The 17,002-nt window shown below is 42.2% G+C and overlaps 1 protein-coding gene across 1 annotated transcript; it reads left to right on the forward strand.

The window, feature by feature from the left end:
* Positions 1-2,656: 2,656 nt before the first annotated feature.
* Positions 2,657-3,526, forward strand: LOC133133286 (class A basic helix-loop-helix protein 9-like). Its single transcript, XM_061249392.1, has one exon. The coding sequence runs from the start codon at positions 2,657-2,659 to the stop codon at positions 3,524-3,526; it is 870 nt and encodes a 289-aa protein (XP_061105376.1).
* The last annotated feature ends 13,476 nt before the right edge of the window (positions 3,527-17,002 follow it).

The following is a 17,002-nucleotide window of genomic DNA, read 5'->3' on the forward strand; positions in this document are numbered from 1 at the left end:
ACAGAAGGGGTTCCCTGTCAGCCCCACTGACAGATAATTGCCAGCATCAAGTGCCATACACTACAGCATAGATTGCACAAACCATTTTTATAATTTTGAGTGAATTTTAGAAGAGGAATTCCAAATAATATCTACCAAATGTTGAGCGATTCAGAACAAATTTTCTTCATTGAACTGCAGCGCTTCAGAGATAAGAATGCAATACCGCCAACTAGAGGGGCCGGGCCCCCCTGGCCCCTAATATAGAGACGCCAACAGTGTGAAATCGGTATTGCAGCCTCTGTCAATACTTTCAAAAATTTTGTATTTGTAAAAAAACTGTAAAATATTGTAGTATTTGTGCAAACATTCTGTTATATATTCAAATCATTATTATTTGAGCCTGAGACATATGTGTATTCACATTACAGATAGCCTCTTCTTTAGCTTCAAAAAATACATTCTCTTTGTGGTAATTTGTTCTTTGTTAACGCACTGAGTCTGTTTTCCAGAAGTAATAAGCAAAGAAGCAATATTTTTCTTCAGATACTTTTTTTATAATTTCATTCATTTACACAATAACATAATTGCGATGGTTTGACTACATCCAATTATAATTATGCAAGGTCTTTTCAACTGTGTGAGGATCATGAGTCATGACCCTTTCAGCCCATTGCATATGATTTTCAGCCTTGGCGAGGTGTCCTATTCTAATGGTCAAGCTGTAAGCTCCAGGTATAATGCCTCATTACTGCTGTTGACATACTTGCCAAACTACATTTCCCACAAGGGCACCCAATATGTACCCAGCAGAGCAAAAACTTCCAGATACTGATGTATTGTGTAATATTATGGAATGACTTTGAAGTTAAGTGGTAAATTAAACTACTGAAAGCAATAATGACCTTGCCTTGGAGGCAAAAAGAAAAACATAAAACCAACGTACATAAATTTGTTTTGTTGTGACTGAAATCTAACCAGTTCAGTTTTAAACCATACAATGTACATACCTTCGTATCCTGTCAACAGACTGTTGGTGATAATGCAGGGGGAAACCTTCCTTCTTTTCTACTGTTTTCTACAGTATCTTTATCTTTAAACTTATAACTGTATAGGAATATATATATATATATATATATATATATATATATATATATATATATATATATATATATATATATATATATATATATGTGTGTGTATGAATAACTGTTCCTTGGTTAACTACTGTAGTGGAAAAAAACATTTTCAAACATTGTCAGGTTCAAATGCAAAATGCTTAACACAAAATGAAACTAGTATTGAACTATATTTCAGAAAAAACTAAAAGTGAAAAAGCAAAAACCAAAGCACAGTGATATGGAGTCTGGGCATGAGAAGGGAAACCCTGACTCAAAGTTAAGCTAAGTGCAACTGCAAAATTTGCACAGAGAGCACTCCACCACAATATAGGTGGAAAAACAAAAAGGCAAAAAATGCACAAAAACATTCAAATTAACAATTTCTGAGAAAGTGACAGGTGTTATAGACAAGTAACACGAGGAAAGGGGTCACAGTTCCCTGTAACAAAATAATTTATACCAGATTACAACCCAACAAACATTTATGCTTCCTTTTTCTTTGACTCAAAAGGAGAAAAAAATGCAGAAACAGACAGACAAGGAGGCGAGCGCTTTAGGCAACAGCAATTGCAGGTTAGAATTGAGAAATGCTGCTCTTGCTTCCCTGACTTTGAAGTCCTGGACCTTAGTGTTCTTGTCCTCAGGGATGTTAGACCCTGATTTATGCCAACATTGAGACACTCTAATTACACTCCACAACAAGAGAGGAGTGATCACCTAATAAGGCACACTTTATTGTAGCCATGGACATATCTCCAGTTTAAATCATTGAAGTTAAGTGTTAAGCTGGCCTCCCAGCTTGGGTGAAGTGTAAAAGGACAATCGTCAAATGCTGGTTATCTGATATGGCGAAAAATGGTCCCAAATTGGCACACCCAAAGTACAGGACTGTACTTGAGTTTGGATGGGCCTGGCAGTCTGGTATTGAATCCATACCATCCCATTGTCAGCTGCGGTTGGTGCACAATAGGCTATAGTGTTACCTAGGGAGGGATTTAGTTGGTCAAATGATTATTTATGGATCAGCGACCACATCTGGCTGATCAGGTGCATATAGTCTGTTTATTAAGTTCTCCAACTCATGTCTATGTGAGTGTCTGTCTGAAAAGACCAGGCTGAATATTTATCTGCAATAGTTACTGTATGTAAGCAAAACAGAAAATTGGTGTATGTGGCTTTTAAATATTTTCTTGAAAGTTCTTCCGATTGGCATTTGAGTGGATTGCTTTGCGTTATAGCAAAGGCCATTTCGTAATCAATCTTGTTGACCATGTGTTAAACTGAATGGTTGGGAAGCGGTAAGGTTTCTTTAAAAAAGCTGGAGGTGTGACTGAAGCATTAGCGAATGCTTTTGCCTGGAGGGCACCCATAAACACAAAGCACTGCATTCTTTTCTGGAAACTACACCATGTGACACAACAATGGACAGCCTTTAAAAAGCAGCCTGACAGTCAGGAAGAATCAGAGTTGTGTAAGACGCACTGGGGGGAAAGATAATGGCTGAATATTAAGAGAGTGAGAGAGAGTCTCCACAGTAACAGCAGCAGCTTTCGGACATGATGGCCGGCCCATCCAGTTTTGCAGAATCTGAGTTCTCTGAAGTGGAACAAGAGATTGACCCATTGGTTCAGCCTAAGGATGTCATAGTTGGAGCCAGCACCAAGAAGCTGGTCCCAGACAGTGAGAGTTCGGGCAGCAGCCCCAGCAAGGCTGAAAATAGCAAGTCCCGGAGGAGGAGCCGGTTGGGTCGCTCCAAGACGAGGCGGGTGGCAGCCAATGTCCGTGAGAGGAAACGCATCCTAGACTACAACCAGGCCTTCAATGCCCTGCGCCTGGCCCTCAGGCATGACCTTGGAGGGAAGCGCTTGTCCAAGATCGCCACACTCCAGCGTGCTATCAAGCGAATCTCCTCACTGTCTGCCTTCCTGCAGGCCAACCCTGCTGCGGCCACTCAGCCTTGCAGCCACCGCGAGTGCAATCAAGAGGCAGGCGTGAAGGGATGGGAGGGAAAGGAAGAAGCTTTTCAGGTCGTTCCAGAGAGCTACCTGCCCCAGCAGCATCCATCACCATACCTGACTCAAATCCATGGACATGTGTGCTCGCTGTCCTCTCAACAACAACATTACATGGATGCAAAAAGACTGGTCACCTTTTCCCCACCCTCACCTAACTATCCCCCTTACTCCCCTGAGACACAGTTCAACCTGCCCCAGAATCACTACAGGAACCCCCAGGAGGAGCTGCACAGCCCCCCATTCTACAGTGGCAGATGCAGTGCCAGCCCTGGCCACCATTTTGGGTCTTGTACATCTTCTGATGAGACCCATATGGACACCTTTGTAAACAGCTGTGTCACAATGCCCCTGTCCTGGCAGATTAATCACCACCTCTGGACGAGACACAAGCAGTCTCTAACCATGCACTGACACTGAAAAGCCTGAAGCCAACAAAAGACAATTAGAAAACAAAAGGCAATGCTGTTTTAATGTGTCCTAAGGGAAACAGATCATGTAAGTGCATTCATGCCCTCTGTTTTGAGTGGAATTTCCATTGATATTTAAAATCGAGGCCATAGAATTACAAGGTTCTGACAAAAATGAGTTAGTGTCATAAATATATTGTTTATTGGGCAGTAAATATATGTGTGACATTTTACATAAATACTGTTTAAAAGTATTAAAAAATTCTAAATGTTAAAGTTGTATCTGCTTGGAGCCCATTCACTTTGGAATCTTTGATGCTCAATATCGCAAAACCACTCAGAATGCAAATAGAACCTTGTAATACTAAGGTTATGAAAGGCTGATAAACCACGTGATCCAAAAATCATTTTCAGTATATGCAACTGATATACATACTGTATATTTTTTTCTCATGAGTGGATTTGCAAATGAGACACGTTTCTGCAAAGACTGCAAAAAAAGTTCACTCTTTGGGTTTTAAATGATCAAATGTTTTCTAAAGTGGGTGAATTTTTTCTATTACCACATGCAGTACCTTAGGTGCACATTACTGTGAATGCATTATAATTATGATTGTCAGTAGATAGTGTTGGCTCTCTACCTGTGACATTTGTCATGCTAATTATTGTAATATAGATTGCAACTTCATTATAATATGTTCATAAGAAATATGATATAATACTGTATATGTAGCATTTCCAAACATGGTCCTTAAATTTGACCTGAATGGATATTTCTCACTGTGCTCCTTTAAAGTTGGGAGATTTTGCATTTTATAAGATGCATCATACTTGAAGTGGATGTTTTGAAAACATGTCAGTTGTAAAAGTCCAATATCCTTGGTTTTGAATGAAGTGACTTATAATAACTTGCTTTCAATAAAGTATGGAGCACATCATGATAAAGAGAAATTTTCATTCACGTAGTGACTAGTTTCCCTACTTTTGTTTGTCAGATAATGAAGAATGCAATTGTGGGTCTCTGCTCCTCACACAAACATCATCTGTTGTCCCAGAGTTGTAAATCACAGAGGTTATTGACAACATATCCCCGTTGTCCTGTAATTACCACTGCTGGCAGCATTCCTCTTTTTGTTGTGGAATGTATGTCAGGTTAGTAAACAAAATATAAATAAATACTCTCAGCAATGTGTGATAACTGTCAATATTAAATACATAATACCTGTTTAAGTTGTTTCTCATATGTTGTTAACAGTGTCTTACAGTCCCCTCCAAAAGTATTGGAACAGCAAGGCCAATTCTTTTGTTTTTGATGTACACTGAATACATTTGGGGTTGAGATAAAAAGATGAACATGTGACTAGAGTTCAGAATTTCAGCTTTTATTTCCTGGTATTTACACCTACTTAGAACATAGTACCTTTGGTATAAGACGACCCAATTTTTAAATGAAAGTAAATAGCACTTAATATTTGGTAGCATATCCCTTGCTTGCAGTAACTGCATCAAGCCTGCGACCCATTGACATCATCAAACTATTGCATTCTTCTCCCTAATAAAGTCCTTTGTTGTGCTGGTAGTGCTTTGGGTCATTGTCTTGCTGCATGATGAAGTTCCTCCCAATTCTCTGTAAGTTGACAGACATAATGTTCTCGTAGACTTGTGAATTCCTCCTGCTGCTACCATCTTGAGTTACATCATGAATAAAGATTATTGAGCCCACTCCAGAAGCAGACATGCAAGCAGACACTTCCACCGTGCGTCACAAATTAGCTTGTATGTTTTAGATCATGAGCAGATGCCTTCCTTCTCCACACTTTGGCCTTTCCATCACTTTGGTAGAGGTTCATCTTGGTCTCATCAGTCCATAAAACTTTGTTCCAGAACTTTTGTGGCTCATCTCTGTACTTCTTTGCAAATTGTAATATTGCTTTACAACTGATAAGCGGTTTGCATCTTGTGGTATAGCCTCTATATTGCTGCTCTCCTAAGTCTCCTTTGAACAGTTGATTGAGATACCTTCACCTTTGCCCTGTAGCAATTATTTGTTACTGACTGATGTTTTGGGGGTTTCTTCACAGCGCTCAATGTTTCTGTCATCAACTGCTGTTATTTTTCTTGGTCGACCAGTTTGATATCTGTTGCTCAGTACACCAGCGATTTCTTACTTTTCCAGGACGTTCCAAGTTGTTGTACAAGTTATCCCCAATGCTTGTGCAATGGATTTCCCTTTTTTGCTAAGCTTCAAAATGGTCTGCTTTTCTCCCAAAGACAGCCCTTTGGTCTTCATATTGGTTTATTTTTTCTAACACAAATGCAGTCTTCACAGGCAAAACCCAAGGCTAACACCAAGAGTAGAAATTCTGCACTATTTATTGTTTGTTTAACCAATTGATCTAACAGGACACATCTGGGCAACAAGAAACACCCGTCAGTCACATGTTCCAATACCCTTTCTGACCTAAAAATTGGTTGGTCTGCTATCTAGATAAACATATCAGGAAATAAAAGCTGAAATTCAGATCTGTCATCTCAACTACATCTTTTGACCTCAAACTCAATTGTCTTCAGTGTATAGCAAAAACAAAGAAATTGACTTTGCTGCTCCAATCCTTTTAGAGGGGACTGTATTTTGGTAACTGCAACAGAGAAAATAATATTTCTCAAAAGCAATTGCAGTTCACCGTTAGCTCGTCCTCACAACTTTTTTTGGCCAACTTTTGTCGTTCAGTTGCCCAGTTGTTCAAGTTGCTGACTGTTGCTCAGCTTCATAGAAAATGAATGGACTTCTGGCAACTGGTCAACCAAAATGTGAACCAACATGGGGTCATGCTGGTGTAAAGCATTATGGGCTATGTCAGTATAAATGTGCAGTAAAGCATGGTATTATGGAAAAGGGTGGAGTATGACAAAGTACATACACGTGTGTGTGTGTGTGTGTGTGTGTGTGTGTGTGTGTGTGTGAGCTTAGGTCTTATCTTCTTGGCCAATAATGACAGAGCCGTAAGGAATGTCTGCTAAACTAACTGCTTGCTATCTCCGATGTCATCTGTAGTATATGCAAAGACATTCCAATGCAAAAGCCACTGCTTGGGAGTTATTTTGCTGGTAAAAATGTCACTTGCTTGAAAGATATACATTCAGTTTTACTGTCTTACTGAAGCAGAGCATGCATGAAATATGTGGGTACTGAGTATATACTCCTGGAAGACAGTCACAGAATAATGAAACAAAATAATACCTCCTACACTTATTGTACTTGCATTGGCCACTGGATGGCAGCAGCCTTCCAACAGAGAACAATAAGAATACATTTGGTTGCAATCTGACCAATTTTAGCAAATATTGATTTGTATTTCAATATGAGACTTTTTATTTTTGTCAGATCTGGATGTTCCCAATGATACACACACAACCTGAGGTTTTAAAACCAATTTTTTTTATTGCAACAGGCCAAACCGTCAAGATATTTCTCACAATAAATAAATAAATAAATAATCACACATAAATATACACTTGGATATCTCCTGTAGGATGGTGATGTTTGTGGAAAAATAGGAGGACATCAGTATGCTTGTGTCCCATCTGGAGGCTTGATTGTTTCAGTGCTCATTTCCTTTGATTCATAGTGATATTTTTTTTTATCAAAATGGTTGTTTTATGTTTGATTATTTTAGTGCTCATTTTCCTTTATACATAGTGATGTATTTATATCATAATGTCTGCTTGTTCTACAGATGGTGTCACTGCCAATACACTGGTTTGTGGCTTTGTAAATGGACTATGATAAAATAGAATACATTTCACACCACTTTGTAAACAGGATAAATGAATGCATTTACTGTTTTTATCTAATTACTGTATTAACCATCATAGAACTTGTATTCTGTCTGCCTTGGAAAGATTATAGGGTTGGTGCATCGGGGACAACTCACTCACAACCCTGCTGATCTTCCATAAGACATGTGTATTAGATTTGCCCTGAGAGAAACCTGATTATTTAATTAAAGATTCTATGGAATGAGACCGACAGTATAAGCATCCCTGGCACTCCAGGAATATCTTTGCCAACAGTATTACTGCATCATTTTCCCACTGACAGTCATGATAAAGGGTGAATCCAGTTATCATGTGATTTTATTACAAATAAATAGCAGTATTGCTTCCTGCCCTTATAAGACTTAATTTTCAAAGAAAGTTACCAATACTTTGCTCACCAGTTTTCTGGAATTAATATGTTCACAGTGGAATAGAAAGATTATCTCTGTCCTATTTTACAAACAATAATCCATTTGAATTTAATGTCTTCATGAAGCAAGGATATCAGTTTTACATTTGTCAATACGAAGAGTCAATCAGAGTAAATAATGTGCTGACAGTAGGTTATGGATGTTTATAAAGTTCATTAGTTCATTAGTCTGTGGCATCAACCTGCAGGCTGTTTTCTTAAAGATCACCCATTTCGGACTTGTGGCAAATAACAAGTGGGGGAAGTGGATAGATGCAGTAAACCTACACAGTCATAGCCTTAGATTACATTACATTATTGGCATTTGGCAGACGCTCTTATCCAGAGCGACGTACAACAAAGTACATACCCATAACCAGGGATAAGTTCGCTGAAAGACCCTAGAGGGAAGTACAATTTCAACTGCTACCTGTACAACAAAGATAAGGACGAGGGCCATTTTTTTTTTTTTTTTGAGAACAAAGAAACAAACAAACAGAGCAAAAGTGACCAAAGTTAACTATCCAAACACTGCTTACCTAGCCAACTAAAAATACCGATACACAAAGCAAGTCACAGAGACAACAATTAAGGTTCACAGGGAGGTAGGGAGGGATGGGGAGAGGTGCTGCTTGAAGAGGTGTGTCTTCAGCTTGCGCTTGAAGGTGGGGAGAGATTCTACAGTTCTGACCTCAACGGGGAGTTCGTTCCACCACCGTGGAGCCAGAACAGACAGTAGTCGTGAGCGTGATGTGGAGGTTCGGAGACAGGGAGGTGCCAAGCGGCCTGTGGAGGCTGAACGAAGAGGTCTGGCAGGGGTGTAGGGTCTGATGATTTTTTGTAGATAAGCTGGGGAAGACCCCTTAACTGCTTGGAAGGCTAGCACCAATGTTTTGAATTTGATGCGAGCCATGACAGGCAGCCAGTGGAGGGACGTAAGCAGGGGGGTGACGTGTGAGTATTTGGGAAGGTTGAAGACCAGACGAGCTGCTGCATTCTGGATGAGTTGGAGGGGTCTGATGGCAGACGCTGGGAGGCCAGCCAAGAGGGAATTGCAGTAGTCCAGGCGGGACAGAACCATCGCTTGGACCAGGAGCTGGGTCGAGTAGGGGGTGAGAAAGGGGCGGATTCTCCGTATGTTGTATAGGAAGAACCTGCATGACCGGGTCACCGCCACAATGTTCTCGGAGAGGGACAGTCTGCTGTCCATCACCACGCCAAGGTTTCTTGCACTGGGTGACGGCGTGAGTGTGGTATCCCTGAGGGAAATGGAGAGATCCAGATGGGGAGAGGTTTTAGCAGGGATGAATATCATTTCAGTCTTGCCTGGGTTGAGCTTTAGATGGTGGTTGTCCATCCAGCTCTGGATGTCCCTCTGGCAAGCAGAGATACGGGCTGAAACCTGCATATCAGACAGCGGGAACGAGACGAAGAGTTGGGTATTGTCCGCGTAGCAGTGGTAGGATAGCCCATGTGCAGTGATCACAGGGCCAAGGGAGTGAGTGTAAAGAGAAAAAAAGAAGCGGGCCTAGGACTGAGCCCTGGGGAACTCCTGTGGCGATACCGAACCAGCTCAGGCAACCTGGAAGGAGCGACCAGAGAGGTAGGACTCAATCCAGTCCAGGGCTGTGCCACAGATGTCCGTTGCTGACAGGGCAGACAGGAGGATGGAGTGATCCACAGTGTCGAAGGCAGCAGAGAGATCTAGAAGAATGAGGACAGAGGAGAGGGAGGCTGCTCGTGCGGCATGGAGTGACTCACTGACGGAGAGGAGCGCAGTCTCTGTCGAGTGGCCCGATCTGAAGCCAGACTGATGGGGGTCTAGCAGGTTGTTGTTAGAAAAGAAAGAAGAAAGTTGAGTAGAAGCGGTTCGTTCTATAGTTTTAGAAAGGAAAGGAAGAAGAGATACCGGGCGGTAGTTCTGGATGATGGAGGGATCCAGAGTAGGCTTTTTTAGCAGCGGAGTGATGTGGGCCCTCTTGGAGGATGCCGGAAAACAGCCGGAAGACAGGGAGGAGTTGACAAGGGAGGTGACAAATGGGAGAATGTCAGGTGTGATAGTTTGGAGAAGAGAAGAGGGGATAGGGTCAAGGGCACAGGTTGTAGGGCGGTGGCAGAGCAGGAGTTGAGAAACATCTACGGATCTACGGATGACTGTGACCTTCTCATCGAAGAAATCAGCAAAGTCATCAGCAGCAAAGGAGGACTGAGGAGGAGGAGGCGGTGCATTGAGGAGAGAGGAGTTAGAATCGGAGTTCTGAATTTGTGTTTGAAAGTATTTTGCTTTGGCGGCAGTGACAGCGGAAGAGAATTCCGCCAGGAGAGACTGGTAAGTCGTCAGGTCTGAAGCATCTCTGGATTTCCCCCACTTCCTCTCCGCTGCGCGGAGGCTGGCCCTGGAGGTACGGAGGGTGTCAGATATCCAAGGACTGGGAGGGGATGTGCGATGGCCCACACCATCTTTAATTGTCTTAATGCAGGTACAAGACAGCTCTCAGTCTCTCAGCTCTCAACTAGTCTTTCAATCACCTTTGGAAACTATTATTGCTGTTTTTCAACATGCGGACCAAAGGCCAATGGAAGTCAAAGAAGCCATTATGAGACCAAGAAACGAGAATAAAATATAATATAAGACATCGGCCAAACCTTAGGCTTACCAAAATCAACAGTTTGGAACATAATTAACAAGAAAGAGAGCACTGGCGAGTTTACTAATCACAAAGGGACTGGCACCGGCGGCTCACACGAGCCACACGAGCCCAAAACAAAAATGAAAACCCTTAGGGAAGGCGTCAGTGAACCCAACAACTAAACCGAGCGCCTTCCTTACCTTAGTTATTTTTTTTCTCTTAATTGTATTGCTTAGACACACACACCTGCACAGTACCTGACTCGTAAAACCACAGAGTCTACCTTGTGCATTTACCGGCTTTGTGCTAAGGCGAACGGTAACACAGAAGCACTGAAGGCCAGTCAGAACTGGCCTTAAATACTCTGCAGGGAGGCAATTCCCCTGGTGCAAACGAGGAACAGGTGTTACCAATGATCCTAGGCCCTCTAGCGATCACCACGGGTATTACCTCCCACCATGACAATGTGCACACTAGCCTCAGTTTCCTGTTATTAGCTGACAGGAGTGGACCCGGTCTGGTCTTCAGACTTCTGCTGCTGTAGTCCATCCACTTCAGGATTCAATGTGTTGTGTGTTCAGATATGTGTTTGTGTGTGTGTGCGTGTTATATCAGTGTAGGATTAATTTCCCTTGTTCGTATTTAATTTGAAAAAGCTCATAGATGGATTGCCTCAGCCTACTGCTGGAGACAACTTTGTGATCTGTGTAGTGAGTTTCTTCTGCTGAGATTACACTCTTCCCAGTTCTGCCCTCTCCTCCTCCACCCTCCCGTCTACACACAGAGTAAAAACAAGCCCTCAGCTTGGCTCTTGATTGATAATAAGGATTCCAGGGAGGCCTTTGCTGATCAATTTATCATCACGATAATTCATGAATTTGTATGAGAAACGTTAACAAATGCAACAAAATTCCAATATCTCAAGGCCCTTACCTTCCAGCCTCATTGGTCCCTCAATTAGTTTTCTGAGCCAGATTGGTTCTACACTGATCTTTTGAGAGATATGATTACCCAGTGCTCTCAGTTCTTGAAGCTTTCTTTTGTACATTCAGCAAAATAAAAAAGGTAAAATCTCTCGGCCCTAAATAAAAAGAATTACCTTACATTTCACTTTCTATGATGATAAAATGTTGTTTTTTTTTCGGTTTAATAAGTAATTTCTGCATACTGCAATTTTGTCTATCTCCTTTATTCTGACAGAATGGCTTGGGTAAACTAAAGAAATGATATCTCCTGATATCTTACTGTGTATTCTGGAAAAGAGAAGAGGCCTCCTATAAATAACATGTGATTTCCTATGGTATAAACATTCACGTCACATCAGTCTAAGGGGCAGGGGGGAACATGAACCCAAAAAAGACATTAAGCACACTGCCGAGCGGAGGCAGTGCCCTCACACAGGGGAGAGTGGAGGGCAATCAGCATGCGAGGAACTCTCATCGGAGCACATATAATAAGAGATGGTTGGTACTCTTTTGACGCACTTAAACTTTGAATATGATGGCAAAGTATCCCAGCTTGTGAAACATTTCCCGATGAACAATGCTCCTGTTGGGATTATGCACAGAAACTGAAATAAGTCTTTCTGCAGCAGGGACTGGGCCTTCTGAAGCATGCTGCAGTCTATCTGCCTTCCCTTTTATATCCTCAGTTTTTTGTCTTTTTGGATTCCTAACAATCTCTGACACTGTCACTCATCTCATTTCCTTCTCCTTCCTCTCGTTGTCTCTGATTCTCTTCTTTCCCTTCCTGCCACCACCTCTTTTTCTCCTGAGTAATCATGTTTTGACAGAAAACCCTGTTTACCTGCTCTATTTACTTCAATAATTATGCATGATGAAGATAGATGGAAAAATTTGCCATGATTATTTCAGTGCATCTTCTGAGCCTGCCTCACAGCAAGGAGGTCCTGGGTTCGAATCCCCGTCGGCCGGGGCCTCTCTGTGCGGAGTTTGCATGTTCTCCCCGTGTCTGCGTGGGTTTCCTCCGGGTACTCTGGTTTCCTCCCACAGTCCGAAGACATGCAGGCTAGGCCGATTGGAGAGTCTAAATTGCCCGTAGGTATGAGTGTGTGAGTGAATGGTGCGTGTGCCCTGCGATGGACTGGCGACCTGTCCAGGGTGTATTCCTGCCTTTCGCCCAATGTATGCTGGGATAGACTCCTACATAAACATGAATGGATTAATTTATTTAACCAACCATAAGCAAATGACAAATTTATCACCAATAAATGTGTTACAGATGTTACAGTGGGAAATAATTGTTTTCAATGTGAACACTTAACATTGAAATACAATAACATAGCCATGTAGACGAAGTTGCATTTCAATAATCTACAGAAATGTTTCTGAAATAGGGTATGTAATATGCAACTGACAATAGCCAGGAATATATTCTATTACAGTTCAAGGTGTTCAGATTGGACTTCTGTTGGGATTCTGGGATTACAGTTTATTTTGATTTTTACTTTGATCCAATGTTGCTGGTGACATATTAAGTAGTGTCTAGAGGCGAACCGCAATGTCAGGTTTGTGCTTTTGCAGACTACTGTATCCTACCATGCAACTTGTACTTCAAACTTACAAGTAATTTTGTATCTTTAAATGGGCTGACCATGTGTACAATCTCCTATGTCGTGAAAGTGCTATTTCTTCAACACAGGACATCGACTTTGATGACGGCAAAGCCGAGCTTGTGCCGATTTCCTTCACTCCCCCTCGTTCATTCCTTTGTTCAATCCTCAAATTCACTCCTTTGGTCCACATTGTTCTGATCGAGTGGAGGAGTGGTAGTGGGGGAGTGGAGTTAAGAAGGATGCAGTGAAAGATAATGGGATGAACCCCCTGTCTCACTTGCTCACCAGTTTACTCCTGCTCTTTAGAGGCAGAGATATTTCACGCACAAATTGACCATCATTAATTGCGTGAACTGTAGTCAATGCAACGGAATACATGATCAGCCACACTTATTCGCTGCAGTTCGCTGCAGTTGCACACCAGGGACCGGGGTTCGATTCTCGGTCCTGCCAAAAGCCAAGTTTGGCCGGCTCACGTGGAGCAGCAATAATTGGCTCGCTGCTCCAGAGGGAGGGACTTGGCAGGGTTAGTAGATCGCTGCATAAAAACAAGCACCTCGGGCGCCTCGGAATCACGGTTACAACTTGGTAGGTGAGATGGCTTGAAGAAGGCGTGTCGCTCTCCTGTTGGCCGCTGAGGGACGGGGTGTGGGCGGTGTATCTAATACTAGCTCTAATTGAATCAGACGGGGTCCAATTGGCTACCAAATTGGGAGAAAAATGGAAAGAAATCGAATAAAATTTATTAAAAAAAAAAAAAGAAAGCGTCATACGAGTGTCTGAAAATCATCACAAAAGGCTTAGTAAATCTGGCCCTTAGTGTTGTAGTGTAGACCATTCCTAAATGCGCTGGTAAATTTGCTTGCAACTGAAGCCTTTGATGCCAACTTTTTTTCAAAATTTGCCTTTCTATGCCTAATCACATTCTTCGTCCCCAAATGCAAATAGTATGGACATGATAAACATGCACAGAAAGCTTAGGCTTCCCCATTCCATCTATACATGTATTTATTTCCGACTACTTTTACATGACACATGCAGTCAATTTGAATTGTGGAGCCAACACTGGCCCAGCAAAAAAGAAAGCATTTTTATAATTTTCCATTGTCCACTGTCTGTCAGGAGGCTCAGAGAATTGACTAATGTGATGATTAAAAGTGGCAGGGGAGGCATCACGGTGAGACATTATCCTATTTCCCCCCACGCTTTCTTCCCTGCTCCAGACTTAGGAGCTGCTGAGGCCATTGCAGTGCTAAGTGCTTCGCCTCTTGCTATTCATTTCTCATTCAGCATATCTGCACCATTGGATGACACACTCATTTCTGAGACATAAAGCCAAAGAATATATAAACACAAATGCATGCAGGACATGATTATTGGGATGATCATCATAAGTTGATGATCTGTCAAATGAATCATGCACTACCACCTCCCAACTGATTCCACTGATTCATATCAATTAAAATCCTTCTTGTCAAATGTAATTGTATCAATGGGTCATATTCACAGAGCATTATTTCCGTGACCAGGTGGACCACTAAATATTTCATAGAAATTAGTTTAAAACCTACTGTTGTACCAATGAGAAAGGTGCTTATTAGGGCAGTCCTCCGCATCGTGATCCTCATGATCCTCTGGAATCAACTGCTGTTGTAGGGTTTCTTGGGTCCAAAGTATTGTGCTATATTGTACTACCCTATATTGTCAATACTGTGTCTGAAAACGTTATTGGGTCCCCTGTATGGGTGGTTTTATTAGGGGCCAGACAAGAAATACGTATGATACCTGGAACAAAACGGGCAGCCATATTTGGACATAACTTTCTCAGGAGGCCCTCCTTATCAGGCACCCAATATGGGGGAGCATTAGTCAGATTGTTAGAATCTAATTACAGCAGAAAGGCATTCATTAACATGGGGGACTGGAGAGCCATTTGTGAAAGTCCAAGCGGAAAAAAAATACATCATACACCATGTTAAATAAATGGTCTAATTGGGAAAATATTGAAGCAGCTTGTTCTTAATTCTTTTTCAGCCCCTGTAGTTTCCTTTCATTTTTCCTTTGATCCAATGTTGCTGGTTACATATTAAGTAGTGTCTAGAGGCAAACGGCAATGTCAGGTTTGTGTTTTTACAGGCTACTGTATCCTACCATACAACTTGCGCTTGAAACTTACAAGCGATTTTGTACCTTTAAATGGGCTGACCACGTGTATGATCTCTAATTGGCTATGGAATATGAGTGGGCTTGTAAAAAAATTTTTTTTCAACACAGGACTTTGACTTTGATGATGGTGAAGCCTAAAAGCTTGTCCCGATTTCCTTCACTCCCCCTTGTTCACTCCTTTGTTCCACTCCTTAACTCAGAGGTTTCCAAAAGAAAAGCCAGGTGCTTTTATTTTCAAAAAACAAACATCAAAAAGAAAAAATCCAAAAAACCAAAAAGAAAAAATCCAAAAAACCAAAAAGAAAAAAAACTGGAAAAAATATCAGTGGCCATCGTTCGTCCGTCTTTAGTCTGTTGTTCAATTCCTGTGGCGTCCCGGCTGCCTAGTTGTCCGCCTGGGATGCTCCGTTCTAGATACAGAGAGGGAGAGATTAGCTGGGTTAGGGGGATGGTGATTTCCTCACGACTCTGTGCTTTTGGAGGTTTCGTCCGCGGGGTTTCGTTTCGTGACACGGGGCTCTCTCGTAGTCCATCCAGGATAGTTCCGCTTCTTTTGCGGCGTGCTTAGCTCGGGGGTTCAGTCATAGGGTTCACTCACTCTGGCTCCGGGTAACCCTCCTCCGTCATGAGCCCCGCTTGGCGTTTGTGTTCTGCCTTTTAAATGGCGCCGCTCCCTTCCCCGAACTCGGCTCAGCTGTGCCTGTTCAATCAGAGAAGGTTAGTATTTTCCAGTCACATTCCTCACGTGTCTCGTCTCGGGGGTGCTGTCCTTGGTGCTGATACTCCTCCCGGCCTCTTCCCAAGGTGCCGCTCTTAGATATGCCAGGGGAAAATATTTGCCGTTAATTAGTTTCCCCAGCTCTTGGCGCCAGCACACGGGCTGTTCGACCTCAGAGGTATACCGATCACAGGTCGGGCCACCACAATATGCATTAAGGAGAGAAGTGAGATGGGTGTGTGGGGGGTACGACCCAAAATGCACGACTCGGACAACAAAGTCCTGTCAGGGCTTCATTAAGGAAATGTCCAATGAGCGTAGTCGAAAAACAAGCAAAGTTCATACACAGTAAATCCAGCCAAAACCAAAGTACAGTACCGAGAGAGAAGGCAGTCTTGAAATCGGTACACCATGCAAAAAGTCCAGTAACCAGGAAAGCTGTCAGCGGGGCAGTAGTGCAGACGGATGGCAGGCAGGCTTGGAGTCAAAAGCAGTGCAAGAGTCAAGACCGAAGTCCGCTCTGCGGGGCCAAAGTACAAAGACAGCAGGAAAAAATTTGTGGTACAGGCAGGCAGAGGTCAACAAAACAGAAGTCAATAACTTTGGTCAGTAAACAGGCTTGGATCGTAACAGGTAGACAATAGTTTGGAAAACCGCTCAAAAGTCCACTGATAAACAGGAGGCAACAATTTCACAAAGACATGACAGAACTGAGTTTATATGCCGGTGTAGATGCAGGTGTAGACAGGTGCAGGCAATTAGCTTGAGAGCAGCATATGAATGAAAATCAGGTGTGGAGGATTGACAAGTTAAGATATTTAGTAATCATTAGTAATAAACCTATCCTGACCTAGCGTAAGTAAATTAGTAAATTATATGCATGAGAGACGTAAGGTAAACATGAATACATGGTTAGAATGTTAGTATTACCCAATCCTGTTCTAAAGTTAGTAGATTAGTAAGTAGACACAGGAAAATGAAACAATTAGGGAAGTGTGAGTGACAGCAAGGGAGAGAGAGAGAAAGCATGAATGCAAGGTTTGCAGAAAGACATGAAAAAGTGTATGCTAATCAATGAAGGGAACAACATAACATGAAGCAAACATAAATCGTGACACAACAAGTTTGCAAAACTGTGACATAAATAAACTATATAACTTGAC

The sequence above is a fragment of the Conger conger genome, chromosome 7 (assembly GCF_963514075.1).
Source record: "Conger conger chromosome 7, fConCon1.1, whole genome shotgun sequence".
Classification (NCBI taxonomy): Eukaryota; Metazoa; Chordata; class Actinopteri; order Anguilliformes; family Congridae; genus Conger; species Conger conger.